Genomic DNA, 15,130 nt, shown 5'->3' with positions numbered 1-15,130 from the left:
GTAAAAATCTAATTAACTTCACAGATCTTCATTGTAAAGGGTTTAAACACCGTTTCCCATGCTTGTTCAGTGAACCATAAACAATTAATGAACATGCACCATTCTTAAGACACTAACAGCTTACAGACAGTATGCAATTAAGGTCACGTTAATGAAAACTTAGGACACTAAAGAGGCCTTTCTACTGACTCTGGAAAAACAAAGATGCCCAGGGTCCCTGCTCATCTGCGTGAATGTGCCTTAGGCATGCTGCAAGGAGGCATGAGGACTGCATATGTGGCCAGGGCAATAAATTGCAATGTCTGTACTGAGACGCCTAAGACAGTGCTACAGGAAGACATGACTGACAGCTGATTATCCTCGCAGTGGCAGACCACGTGTAAGAACACCTGCACAGACCATTTCTTCCTAACAAAGACTAATTAATTTGCCACAATTTTACATAATTATGACAATATTGAAGGTTGTGCAAAGAAACAGCAATATTTAGGGTTGCCGCCCGTTCGATGAAATACGTAACGGTTCCGTATTTCACTGAGTAAATGATCTGTTTTCGAAATGAAAGTTTCCGGATTCGACCATATTAATGACCAACGGCTCCTATTTCTGTTTATTATATTATAATTAAGTCTATGATTTGATAGAGCAGTCTGACTGAGCGGTGGTGGGCTGCAACAGGCTCGTAAGCATTCAAACTTTACTGCGTTTGCCAGCAGCTCTTAGCAATGCTTGCTTCACAGCACTGTTTATGACTTCAAGCCTATCAACTCCTGAGATTAGGCTGGCAATAAAGTGCCTATTAGAACGTCCGATAGTCAAAGGTATATGAAATACAAATGGTATAGAGAAATAGTCGATGTGTCATAATTCTTATAACTACAAACTAAAACTTCTTAACTGGGAATATTGAACCACCAGATTTCGTATGTTCTGAGCAAGGAACTTAAACATTAGCTTTTTTTGCATGGCACCTATTGCACTTTTACTTCAACACTTTATGGCTTATTTAAACCAAATTGAGCATGTTTAATTTATTTTAAAATAAAATCTATTTTAACTATTGAGTAAAATAAAAGGGTCAATTGTTCGTTCAGTATTGTTGTAATTGTGACATATAAAAAAGAAATTGCCCGACTAAATCGGTATCGGCTTTTTTTGTCCAATCGATATCGGCTTTGAAAAATCCTTATCAGTCGACCTCTAAAGCATATAGGCACGTTGTAATCCGCATTTCAAACTGTCATTTTGTGAGGTGCAGCCAGGAACTTGTACTGTACAATGGCCTGTGGTGGGGCCGACGAACGAGTAGTCTCCATCGTTTAAATCTCCAGTTTGGAACATTTTGGCTTCCCAGTAGATTACGACGCCGATGGACAGTTTTGGATAGAATATTAACAGTATGTCGCCAATGCTCAACGAGAACAACCTATGCCACTGCCAACACCTCAAACATCTTGACACATTTACGCTGTCATCATCCCCGGTATTCCAACCACCGGAGCGAGATGGATAATAACGCAACTTCGTCTCCAAGCAGCCTTTCGTAGCTGACTCTGACCGGGCCAAAGAAATGACAGGAGCGATTTATAGGCACAGATATACGCACAACTCTCTTGCTTATTAACAGCATGGTGGTGTCCCCATGGAAGGCCAGTACTCAATCCCACTTTTCAAACGGCTTATACACTAAAAGGGCGCTGTCGTCATTTTCACAATTTAAGTATTCCAACCTAATGTGGAAATGTATATGAAACACAGGAAAATCACTTGACTGCAATAGGCCTTTAAACAAACTTTTGTAATTAAATTTTCTCGCTGTACCGTGACCCTAAAACCGCAATACGTACCAAACCCGACCCGTTACACCCCTAGTTCTAACTGTATACATGACGGTAAACTTCATAGGGTTGAGATGTACCCAGCTTTAGGAAGCAGGGCTGTCTAAACAAATAAGAAACTAGTGACAATGTGTTCCAATTACTTTTTTTTTTTGCTTAACTTTCACTGTTTGTCCTGTGTTTTTCTTCTGATATTGTAGCTGAGGAGACTGCTTTGCTTGTCCCACTCGCCTCCGGAGAGCGAGACGCCCTGCAACACGCGACAGTTCTCCACCGGAAAGGTAGCAGCTTCATTACCTCCCTGTTGTACATGCCTTCAACTGTATCACTCTAGCGTTTGCACCGTTTTCATATTGACATGTACATTAGTCTTCAGAGAAATCATGAGACCTATTGCGGTGAAGTGCAGACACACCAAATAGTCTAGCTGGTGTGAAAGTCTGCATATGTAGGTGGTCCAGCTGACATTTTTTAAACCTCCAAGCTGAACAGAGGAAATCTCCAGACGTTAACCAGAGGTTTCCCCTCTCTCTTTATCCAGAGTCTCCCCAGGACACAGGAGTCTGTCCAGAGGAGTGACGGCGAGGAGGAAGATGACGCAGAGGCTTGTTCTCCCTCCCTGAGCCCAGACAGACAACCCTCGTCCCCAGAGCAAGAGCTCCTGAACTGGGGTGGCCTGTCCCTGCCTCTGGCTCTGGAGCAGCACGTGGATGGAGAGAGTATGTCAGTGAGTCTAGGAGAGCTGGTCAGACACATGCACCCCTATTGCATGGCAGTGCGCATGGAGGATGAAGGGGAAGAACTGCTGCTGGCGGAGGAAGGGATACTGCTGGAAGTGGTCGAACAGGGAGAGCATGGCGAGACTATATTTGCCATCCCAGATATGGGCATCTCTTGCTCTCATCTCTCTCTCTCCTTGCCGGGAGTAGGAGACTCATTCAAAGCGGAGCAGAGGGTTCCAGGTGAAATTTCTGAGGCGGATATGTTGGAGACGCCAGAGTCTGAGTCGGCGAATGACGTCGTAGTTGACAATGACACAGCAGAGGTGGCTGGCCCTTCTGACCCTGCCGTGACCCTGAGGGCAAAAGCAAGTGGTGAAAATGTCATCTACAGGAGACCAAAGGAGGAGACTGTAGAAAGATGTCTGTCACGAAGGAAAAAGAAACGGAAAAACAAAGTGAAGAGTTCACCTGCTGAGGTCACACCTGAACCTGCCCAGGCAGAGGGGAGGGTCCTGAGGAGCGCTTCCAATAGGGGAGCAGCCCAGGAATCCTCGCCCCGGAAGCCCATCAAGGAGACGACCAGACCAAAGAAAAAGGACGAGTCGTTTTCTTCTGCCATATCTATGGCCGCCCCAGAAGCCCCAAAACAGAAGACGAGAGCGACACATGCTGCCGAAACACAACACATAGAGCGGCAGAGCCATATGGAAGTCACAACCCTAACACTATCCACACACCCCAGCGTTAAGGTCATCCCCGCCTCTAACCATTTGTCAAAGGTCATGGCCTCTGACCTGTTGCCAGTGACTATGACCCCCGAGAAGGTCCCCCAACCAACCACAGGCTGCAAGAAGCCTCAAAGTCCCCTAGCTTCTGCAGCTAACCCAACAGCCCCCCAGACAATGGCAGCCCCCCAGGTGATGACAATCAACCCTGCAGCATCCCAGGCTCTTAACCCAAGTGAACTACCTGTGTCAGTGGCCCCTCAGGCAACAATGCAGTCCAACGGTGCCTCTCTAGCAGCCCCCCAGGTGATCTCCAAGCCCATTATAGCCTCCCAGGCTATTGAGCCCAAGCCTAAGCCCCTGTCCCTCCAGCAGTACCGGCTGCGGCAGCAGAAGAAACCGGCCCCCTTAGAGAGACCAGAGGACCAGAGCACCAAGTGGCCCAGCCTCCCTGATGTCCCTACAGAGTTGCTCCCCATCCCCTGCCTCCCCATCCCCTCTTCCAGAGACCCTCGTCGCCCCCACCCCTCCCCAGGGAAAACTGAGGTGGAGGTGAAAGCAGCCTGGCAGCCTATGGGACCAGGAGCACCTCCGACACCTGAAGCTCTGCTTGTGCCTCCTGCTTACATGCTGGCATCCAAATCATCTTCCCCAAGCAAGGCTTCTAGTGCAAATGCCACCCCTCCCCAGCAAGCGGCTGTTCCTACTCCACAGCCAGCTGAAGCTAGCCAACCCCCCATCTCCGTTGTGCCTGCATCCAGTACTGTGAATGTAGTACCACCCCAGAACCCTTTCGTGAAGCGTAATATACCCCAGGCCCCCCATCCTGCACTCACGAACCCCCTGCTCCAGTCCCAGCTACCATCTAAGACTGTGGTCCTTATCAAATCTCAGAGCTCCAGTGGAGCCTCATCTAAAACCACTACAGATGCCAACAGGCCCACCCTAATTGATAGTGTAGCCCAAAACCCCACCCCCATCGCTGCTGCTCTACTTGAGAAAACGTTAAACCGCACCACCAACGCTGCTGCTGTTTTTGTTCCGAAACCTACCCCTGCGGCTCCTTTGAAGATGGCTACTACTCTCCAGAAGGGAGTAGTTACTCTGCCCCGACCTAAGATGCCCGAGCTGCCTACAGTCACTCCTGGGTCTACCCCAGCCAAACCCTCCACCACCCAGTCCTCCAAACCTCCAGTGAGGTGTACTACAGCCCAGGAGGCCCCCAAAGCCAAGAGCCCTACTCAGGAGCTGATAGAGGCCTTCACCAGTGAAATTGGTGAGTGGACATACTGGACAAACATTTAAGCAACCAGAGGATCAGTAGTATGTGTTTAGACTTGCCACAGTTTGTGGTTTATTGGTATTGTACTGAGTGGTTCTGTTATCTCACAGGTATTGAAGCTGCTGACCTCACCAGCCTGCTAGAGCAGTTTGAAGAGACGCAAGGTGAGTGATACTGAGTATTGACACTGGCGTTCTCTCTGCCTGTAGGGGATACAGTTATCAAATTACTGCCAAATTTCTTCAGTCTACATTTCTTTCACATTTCCATGTTTCATTAGTTAATCTATAATGAATTACCCACTGTTTAATGAATAAGAGTCTGTTTTCTAACAGTCAGGAATTGTGCTTTAATGGTTGACTGTTCCTCGCTGAAAATATAATCCACGTAGCCCTTATCCTCGAGCATGCTAGTGGGCCTAATGGTCTTGGTGTTTGCCAACAACAAGTCAGACGTTGGCTAACAGCTCATTGGGTCCACTAGTTCAGTAGTACTAGACTAAATCTGTCACCAGGGTCACTTTCACTGGACTGTATAATGGAGAAGTGGAGGGATGTGGCGTGTAGGGTTGCAGGGCTATCTCTGGCCCTGTATGGGGTGGGTGGAGGATTTTAGAGTGCCCAAGACTCCTGAGGTTAAGAACGGGCACCTTACGAAGTCAATGGCTGACAAACATTAGACTTTGCAGATCCATCTGGAATGTGCTCAATGTTGTGAATTTTTGGTGCAGGTAAGTAGCTTGGCGGAGCAGCGTTTTCAATGTTTTGTCTTATCTCGAGGGGCCTTCATAGTGGATTGACAGACTCATTTCTTTGATTAAAATATCCATGTGATGTTACATATTAGGATATACCATGACTTGACTTTTTTTTATTTAATAAAACAGACTTTAGAATGTAGTAGCCTATGATGTGCGCCCCAGCCTTCATCCATGTAGCTTGTTTCAAATGAAGTGATCACTACAATGCAAGGTGGAATTGAAAAGATGGAATAAAAATTTGGCCAAATAAGGAGTATGCTACAACAACGAGCAACCAGCACGTAGGCTGTGACTAATATGAACAGAGTTAAGGAGAAAGCACAGCAAAATATAGCCTGGCTAGTTTAGCTAGCTAGCTTCTTTAGGTTACGCCGATTTGACACGGTCAAGATGGGCACTGTCAAGTGGGATGATGAATGACATTGTGGCTGCTGCAAGTTAGCCAGTTTAACTAGTCTTTGACGAGCTGGCTTGGCTGCATGTCTATTTCCCTCCTGTCAGCTCCACTCGCATTTCTCACACACCATCCGGCCCTTCCCCCGCAGCAGCAGAGCTGTAGTCTCCCTTTGTGCTCAGGTTAAAAACATATAAGTTTTAAAAAATATATATACTTTTATATCTTCTGGATATCAATTCCCCCCCCCATTAAAATTTGAGTGTTACTTTTCTTTCAAACGCCCATCCCTAGTTCTGAGTTCATGTTTGGTTACATGATTTGTGACGTATTCTGCATGTGAATAATGAACATGGTGAGTCATCTAGTTAAGTGCCCACCTCGAGTTAGAAAGCATTGGTATTCAAGTTCAAACATTGAGGTGACAGTTGCGAACATGCGATATGGATGTTTCAGGAGATGGGTTTTCATGTCCTAACCTTTTTTAATGAGCCTTTATTTATTTTCCCCAAGGGGGTAGGGCTAGGTGCTATACCTATTTTACTATAATGGTATTGATACACTGACGGTTTGGGTTTTACTGTCTTCTATAATGGTATTTCAATATGGTTTGTTAAATGTGATGCCCAACTCCATCGCATATGTCAATTTTTATAGTTTACCGTTTGCTTCCTGCAAGTCGAGTCTCACCCTGTTCTCCTGCATGTCGTAGCCCTGCCCCATCACTCAAGGGGAGCATGTTGCTCGACTATGGAGTCACGAGCACTTCACTTGCCATTCAGTCTGCATGGTCAGAAGAAACAAGATGTCAGTGACACCGATGCTGCTTCCAAGCGTTGTATAATTACACGATTACACTGCAGAAAAAAACAAATGCAACATGTAAAGTGTTGGTTTCATGAACTGAAATAACACTCTAATTTGTCCATATGCACAAGCTTATTTCTCAAGTTTGGGGACATTTGTTTACATCCCTGTTAGTGAGCTTTTCTCCTTTGCCAAAATAATACATCCATTTGACAGGTGTGGCATATCAAGAAGCTGATTAAACGGCATGATCATGACGCAGGTGCACCTTGTGCTGTGGACAATAAAAGGCCACTAATGTGCACTTGTAACACAATGCCATTGATGTCTCAAGTTGAGGGAGCGTGCATTTGGCAAGCTGACACCCGAGCTGTTGGCAGAGAATGTACTGTTAATTTCTCTTAAGTTGCTCCCAATATCGTTTTAAGGAATTTGTCAGTATGTCCAACTGGCCTCAACCACAAACCATGTGTAACCACGCCAGCCCAGAACCTCCATCTGGCTTTACCTGCGGATGGTCTGAGACCAGCCACTCGGACAGCTGATGAAACTGGGTTTGCACAACCGAAGAACTTCTGCACAAACTGAAGCGCCTCTCCATGCTCGTATTGACAGGCAAATGCTCACCTTCGATAACCACTGGCACGCTGGAGAAGTGTGCTCTTCACGGAGGAATCTGTTTCAACTGTACTGGGCAGACGTGTGGGCAAGTGGTTTGCTGATGTCAACGTTGTGAACAGTGCCCTATTGTGGAGGTGAGGTTATGTTATGGGCAGGCATAAGCTACAGACAACGAACAATTGCATTTTATCGATGGGAATTTGAATACACAGATACTGTGACGCGATCCAGAAGCCCATTGTTGAGCCATTTATCCGCCGCCATCACCTCATGGTTTAGCATGATAATGCACGGCCCCCTGTCGCAAGGATTTGTTCATTCCTGGAAGCTGAAAAATGGCCCAGTTCTTCCATGGCAGCGTACTCACCAGGCATGTCCCCATTGAGCATGTTTGGGATGTTCTGGCTCGACGTATACGGCAGCATGTTCAAGGTTCCCACCTATATCCAGCAAATTCGCACAGCCGTTGAAGTGGGACAACATTCCACAGGACACAATTAACAGCCTGATCTACTCTATGCATAAAGATGTGTCACGCTACATGAGGAAAGTGGTGGTCACACCAGATACTGACTGGTACTCATTCCACGCTGCTGCCTTTAAGCATCTGTGACCAACAGATGCATATCTGTATTCCCAGTTATGTGAAATCCATAGATTACAGCCTAATGAATTTATTTCAATTGACATATTACCTTATGAACTGACTCGGTAAAATCTTTGAATTGTTTCATATTGCCTTTGAACAAAAATAAAATGGGTTTGTGTAGCTCTTAGTCTGCAGAAGGCTTTCTTTTCTTAGCATGTTGTGGTTAAGTAAATATTGTTAGCCACTAGTTAGCAAAATGTAAGCGTTGCTAGCTAATAGTGTGATTTGTAAGTGCTGGTGTAGGCCTAGAGCAGCATGATTGTGCAATGGTATCTTCTAAATCAGCAGAATAGGCCAAGCATGAATATGTTTAGTTAGAGCTAACTAGCAATATGTAATGTTTTTTTTTTTTTTTTAACTAGGCAAGTTGGTTAAGATCTCTTATGTACAATGACTGCCAACCAAAAGGCTTTCTGCGGGATGGGTTGGGATTAAAAATAAAAAAGAATATAGGACAAAACACACCACCACGAGACAACACTACATAAACCTAAGATGACACAGCATGGTAGCAACACAAGATGACAACATGGTACAAACATTATTGGGCACAAAGGGTAAGAAGGTAGAGACAATGCATCACGCAAAGCAGCCGCAACTGTCAGTAGGTAGCTGACAGGTAGCCTAGTGGTTAGAGCGTTGGTAACCGAAAGGTTGCGAGATCAAATCCCCGAGCTGACAAGCAAAAAATGTATGAGGGAGAACTGTCCAGTTTCAGTGTTTGCAGCTTGTTCCAGTCTCTAGCTGCAGCGAACTGAGAAGAGTGACCCAGGGATGTGTGTGTGCTGTGGGGACCTTTAAACAGAATGTGACTGGCAGAATGGGTGTTGTAGGTGGATGGTGTACTGTCTTGCCATACTCCCAAGTACTTGTATGAGGTGACTACCTCAAGCTCTGCCCCTCTCCCCACAGGTGTGAACACTCCCTCCTGAGGGTTTATTCTTACAAAACCACATGACCTTTTATTTTGGAGGTGTTCAGAACAAGATTAAGGGCAGAGAAAGCTTGTTGGACACTAAGAAAGCTTTGAGTGTTTAACACAATCCTGGGAGGGGCCAGCTGAGTATAAGACTATCTGCGTATAAATGGATGAGCTTCCTACTGCCTGAGCTATGTTGATGTAAATTGAGAAGAGCGTAGGGCCTAGGATCGAGCATTGGGGGTACTCCCTTGGTGACAGGTAGTGGCTGAGACAGATGTTCTGACTTTATACACTGCACTCTTTTGAGATGAGTAGTTAGCAAACCAGGCCAAAGACCCCTCAGACACAATATTCCTTAGTCGGCCCACAAGAATGGAATGGTCTACCACACGTATTCCCAAACTGGTGTACGTGCAATGCCGTCATGGGTCCAGCAAATAAAAATGTGATTCACGTTTTAAAAAATATATAAAGTTCTTCACATTTTCAGATAGTCAATTTATATTTTCCATTCCATACATTTTTATTTTATTTTTTCTCTTGCCTGAGTAGTCTCGGTTTAATTTTATTTCTGGCAGTGAAACATCTAGTGTTCAGCGAAATAACACATACAGGTAGCCTAGTCAAATAATTTACATCCTATCACATTAACCGTTACGCTCTCGCGGGAATTCCACTAACTGTCCATATGTAGCTGCTGCTCATTCTGTTTGCTTAAATTGATAAATGGTAAAAAGAAAGGCCCATAGACATACCAGCAGTACTGCACCTGTCGACGACACAAGTCCTGCTTCCACGAGCACATCCAATGCTAGCGTCAGTAATTCTAAATTTTTTAGCCCAGCTAGCATGGACACTGACCGTTGTGAATCTGATTCAGCCGAGAAGCGACTGTCCCCTTCCCCGGGAAAGCACCGAACAACAGACGGGGACGTTGGACCATCAGGCGCAAATATGAGAACTGCATTGATTTAGGGGTTCACTTATATTGAGAGGAGTGCCATTCCTCAGCCAAAGTGTGTTGTGTGCAAAAGTACAACTCGATGAAACCTTCACTCTTGCGCAGGGGGAAAAAACATGCCAATTTGGAAAATAAGCCATGGAATTTGAGTGAGAATTAAGACTACTTTCGAGTAAGACGTGTATAAAAGCAACACATACCATTTAAGGGGCTAGAAGTGTCTTATATGGTGAGCTACCGAGTGGCTAGGACAGGAAAGCCCCGTACTATTGTTGACTTAATTTTCCCTCCTGCCGCGGATATGGCTGAGATAATGCTAGGGGAAAGGCCTCCTCAAACAAGTTTCATGATTCATCAGTGACATAGGAGATGTCTTGAAACAATTGCTGCGTCACATACAAGCTAGTGATTTAGATGTGTTAAAGCTGGATGAGTCAACAGGCGTGGCGGGCCTGACACAGCTCCTCGTACATGTCCGTTACATTTATGGGTGGTCAATTAAGAAAGACATCCTTTTCTGGAAACCTGGGCAACAGGAGAGGATATTTTTAAAGTACTGGACAGCTTTGTGACATCAACTGGACTTTGGTGGTCAAGATGTGTTGGTATCTGTACTGATGGCACAAAAGCCATGACAGGGAGACATGGTGGTAATGTGCGGGCAAGCAGTTGCTCCTGACGCTACTTGGGTACACTGCAGCATCCACCGAGAGGCTCTTGCTGCTAAACGAATGCCTGACAGCTTGAAAGACATTTGGACACTACAGTGATAATGGGTAACTTTGTTAAAGCAAGGCCCCTGAACTCGTGTGTATTTTCTGCACTGGGCAGCGACCATGTAACGCTTTTACAACATACTGTACACAAGTGCGCTGGTTATCAAGGGGCAAAATATTGACACGTTTTTTAAATTCAGAGACAAGCTTAGTTTTCTTTACTGACCATAATTTTCATTTGTCTGACCGCTTGCATGATGAGCACGACTGGCCTATCTGGGTGTTTATTTTTTTCTTGCCTGAATGATCTGAATCTAGGATTGCAGGGACTCCAACTATATTCGATGTGCGGCACAAAATTGAGGCTATGATTAAGAAGTTGGAGCTCTTCTGTCTGCATTAACAAGGACAACACACGGGTCTTCCCTGTGGCTCAGTTGGTAGAGCATGGTGTTTGCAACGCCAGCATGGTGTGTGCAAAGCCAGGGTTGTGGGTTCGATTCCCACGGGGGGCCAGTGCAAAAAATAAATACAGTAGTGAATGCATACATTTTTAAAATGTAAGTCGCTCTGGATAAGTGTCTGCTAAATTACTAAAATGTAAAAAAAAAAAAATGTGTATTTTCATCCTTGTATTTTTATTTTTTTTTGCAAATTAACTCGCGCTTACGGACAATGTGAAATGTGATTATAGCGAAACACCTGAGTGAGTTGGGTACGCAATTACGCAGGTACTTTCCCGAAACGGATAACACAACTGGATTTATCTCTTTCATGGCCTGCCTCTAGTCCACTTACCGATATCTGAACAAGAGAGCCCCATCGAAATTGCAACAAGTGGTTCTGTGAAAATGTTGAATTTAGTCAGACGCCACTGCCTGATTTCTGGATAGGGCTGCGCTCAGAGAATCCTGCCTTGGCAAATTGCGTTAAGACGCTGATGCCCTTTGCAACCACATACCTATGTGAATGGATTCTCGGCCCTCACTAGCATAAACTAAATACAGGCACAGACTGGAAACTGATTTAAGACACTCCAATACAACCAACACTGCAGAGTTATGTCCATCCTTTTCAAGCACACCCTTCTCATTAACCTGTGGGGAGTTATTCACAATTTCCGACGAACAAATAAGGATTTATGTAAGATGGTTAAATAAAGAGCGAAATTATTGATAATTATTTTTGTGCCTTGGTCCTATAAGAGCTGTCACAACCTGGCTCATGGGAAAACTCACTCATTCTTATGTTTAATAAATGCATATTATGTGTGGCAGGCTTACAATGATGGCAAAAAAACATTTGTGCTGACCATGGTGCTAGAGGGGTACGCAGCTGGAGGTTGAATTTAAAGGTGTATGGGCCTATAAAAGGGTCTAAACAATCTGAGCCAGATGTTTCTTTTGGGGAGTCAAGTTTCAGGAGCTTTTTTAACACCTTGGAGTCTCCCTGCAGGCAGTCACTCTGTAAAACAGTGATCATTAAGGTCATTACAGAAAACACCAGACTGATACCTATCAGGATTATTTGAGGATAACATCAAGGAGAGTAGCCTTTTCTGGGTGTTGGGAGTCATACCATGTGCGATTGGGTAATCAGAGATTTACGGGGACCCATTTGCTTTAGGACTTGGTCAGGTGGTTTAAGCATGTCCCAGTTTAGGTCACCTAGCAGGACAAATTCATAGCTAGTGTAAGGGGCCAGGAGAGAGCTTTGGGCAGGTAGGGTACAGGCCGGTGCTGATGGAGGACAATAGCACCCACCAATAGTCAACAAAGAGCCATTTGAAAGTTTACTGCTTAAAACCAGCAAATCAGACGGTGAACAGATTGGCAGGTGGAATCCAAGCACCAGTGCATCATGCAACGGGACTAGTTGTCACCCACTTGGGAGAGGCTTTTATTTCTGGAAGCAGATTTCTTGAACAGCAGGAGGGGGCTTCAAAGACCCCTGCCCCTTGTTGAAGTTGTATCTGATCTGTCCTAGCAAGTTTGGCTGCCTTAACTCAGCATTCAGTCCCTATAAAGTAAAATATATCATTGTAATGTATTAATTTTATTTTTTACATTTTCTTTCTTGGATTTCAAAATAGCATTAGACAACACTACTCACTCAGTTCCAGGTTGGATGGTGTCCTCATGTCTTTGCTGTTCGTTTGCTAGAGCACCCTCCGTATATTTTTGGGAAAAGGAAACCTTGGTAGCAGTAATCTCATGTATGTATGTATGTATGTATGTATGTATGTATGTATGTATGTATGTATGTATATATGGTCCCCTGTTAAACACTGACCAACACTTTGCTTCCTACCCTGGCACAATTCCTCTCTGGCTTATCTGTCAAAGTGCTGCCCATTTTTCCAAATTACATTTCCATGAATTACAACACTTCACCAATAAACTACGTCTAGATTGTTTGCCCATATCTATCATGCAGCCCTATGTGGGACAGTAATTTATAACAGAAATGTTTATTTTTGGGTGAAGTTAGATTTGTTTTCTACTGTTCAGAGTGGCAAAAGCCCCATTGAAATATTGTTGCCACCCTAGGGTCCTGAACTACTGATATTTAGAACTTAAAGAAAGTCCACCCAAACTGTTGCTATGTTTCATTAGTCAATTGTTGATATTCCCCAAATGTTTTGCATGTCAGCAATCTAGTTTTCAAGATGGCATGTAACTTTAAAAATACAGAAATTTGGCATCTCATGATGCATTTTGCAAGTTACATGGGTGGAGTTTACATTTTAATTATTCAAAAACCTCTGTCTTACTATGAAAAATATAGTGGGATAGATATATCTTTGTATATATATTTTTTGGCCATATTGTCCAGCCCTACATGGGGGGGAAATTGGGTTCACATTTGATGCTACTGTGCCTTTAAAATAAGGTGCTGCATAGTCAGGGCGGCTGCTATGCGGTCATGTCCACTGAGCTGGAATTCTGCCCTGTCCGCAGATCCATTTAACTGTGACCACAGCCATTGTCCGGCTGGATGTACAGGCCCCAGCTAGAACAACTGTCCAGATGTGTGTGTGTGTGTTGGCACCGCCGCTGAATAGTCCAGGCCTAGCATAATGGCTGAAACATGTAGATCTAGCCCAAAATCAAGATGTTATCAATGAAACGGGTGCCTATGAATGTGTTGGTGAAAGGTGAGCATGCTACTTTACTGACCTCTCCTCCATCCCTTGATTTTACTCATTCCTTCTTTCTTCTCTCCAGCTAAAGAGGAGCAGTATGTTCTGGAGGTCTCTGGTAGAGCAGCAGCTGTAGGAAACTCTAGGTGAGTTACCCTACAGCCCCATGCTGCTCTGGGTGTGTGTGGGTACTTTGTATATGTTACCTTGATCTACTGCACACTGAAAACCTTGATGTCTGACCGCACAATGGGCCAAGAGATCCACCATTTAGTTTGTTTTTGGATAAAATAATTTGAACCATTTCCCCCCCCCCCTTTTTTTTTCTTCAGCAATGCCAAATTGTTTTGTCCTTGTCGGTGTGGCATCTGGACTTAGCCTTGGGCTCATCTTAGAAGTGTACCTGTTCAATGATGCAGTGTTGAAGGTGTGTTTGTTTCTATTGTAGTGTGGAGCAGCCATGTGACAGGACAGTTGTGGAGAGAGTCAGCGCACATGACCTGGCAAGCACTGCAGGTAAGAACTACTGTACTAATCACCCGGTCAGCTGCTAATGCTAACTGTACACTGCTAATCATAAACCAATCACCCAGTTGCCATGGTCATAAGCCCTGTCTATTTCTAAAATGTAACTTTTCAAAATCTGATTTAAACCTAACCACACTGCTAACTTTATGACTAACCTTAAATTGTGACCAAAGCCTTTTTGTATTTTTTTCCCCCCATATAGACAATTTTGGCTATGAAATCTAGTGGAATCCCAATCACCCAATACAATGCTAATCACACACCAATCAGTCTGTACACTAATGCTAATTGTACATTGCTAATGCTAGTCATACACCAATATGGTCATGCATGGCTCAGTTGGTAGAGCATGATTTATGCAACGCCAAGTGTATTAATCGCCCTGTACACTGCTAATGCTAATCGCACACCGATCAGCCGGGGCCTGGTTTCCCAAAACATCTTAAGGCTAAGTTCATCATTCAAACCTTCATAGGAACTTAGTTTTGCAAACCTTTGGGAGGTTTAACAATTAGGAAAGTTGCACTTGAAAACAATTACTATTTACCAACTTCTTTCGACCACTCTTGGAACAGCTAAGTGCGTCGTTAGGTGTATCTTTTTTTCTTCCCCCTACCGTGTCACTTCATGCACAAATCTCTGCTGAACATAGAATCAAGATTATCTGTCTGAGTGGCGATAACTGCGAAGTTGATATTTGTAACCATAGGCGATATCTCTAGGAGCTGATCCGTCATTAGTATGGTTGGGTTAATTCTAATATTAAGGTAAGATTAGAATGGATAAAGCTGATCAGAGAGCAGCGCTGCCTTTTGATCCGATCGGTATCGATGCATGCTCCAACGACCCACTTAAATAACTTTATTTTTCCATGGTGTTGGGAAATGCATGCTACATCTTCGGCCATTGTAGGAACGATGCATCGTTAAAACACTCGTAAGCCTAAGTTCCATTGCTAAGGGCAAACTGGGTCCTGTACGCTACTAATGCTAATCATACACCATTCAGCCTGTACGCTGCTAATGCTAATAATAAAAAACATGTTTTGTCTCACAATGGATAG

The 15,130-nt window shown here is 44.4% G+C and overlaps 1 protein-coding gene across 2 annotated transcripts in view; it reads left to right on the top strand.

Annotated features, from left to right (window-relative positions):
• Positions 1–15,130, top strand: part of LOC115194037 (peroxisome proliferator-activated receptor gamma coactivator-related protein 1) — a 45,683-nt gene that overhangs the window by 16,643 nt on the left and 13,910 nt on the right. Inside the window, exons 4-9 of one of the 2 annotated variants that reach the window (XM_029753312.1) lie at positions 2,039–2,119; positions 2,380–4,064; positions 4,131–4,561; positions 4,678–4,731; positions 13,625–13,685; positions 13,988–14,055. In XM_029753312.1, the coding sequence (XP_029609172.1) occupies positions 2,039–2,119; positions 2,380–4,064; positions 4,131–4,561; positions 4,678–4,731; positions 13,625–13,685; positions 13,988–14,055 (2,380 nt within the window). Of the gene's footprint in view, positions 1–2,038; positions 2,120–2,379; positions 4,562–4,677; positions 4,732–13,624; positions 13,686–13,987; positions 14,056–15,130 lie in introns of both variants that reach the window. The other variant, XM_029753311.1, reaches the window with a different exon arrangement.

The sequence above is a fragment of the Salmo trutta genome, chromosome 5, assembly GCF_901001165.1.
Source record: "Salmo trutta chromosome 5, fSalTru1.1, whole genome shotgun sequence".
In the NCBI taxonomy this organism is placed as follows: Eukaryota; Metazoa; Chordata; class Actinopteri; order Salmoniformes; family Salmonidae; genus Salmo; species Salmo trutta.
This window is presented reverse-complemented; position numbering and strand designations above follow the sequence as displayed.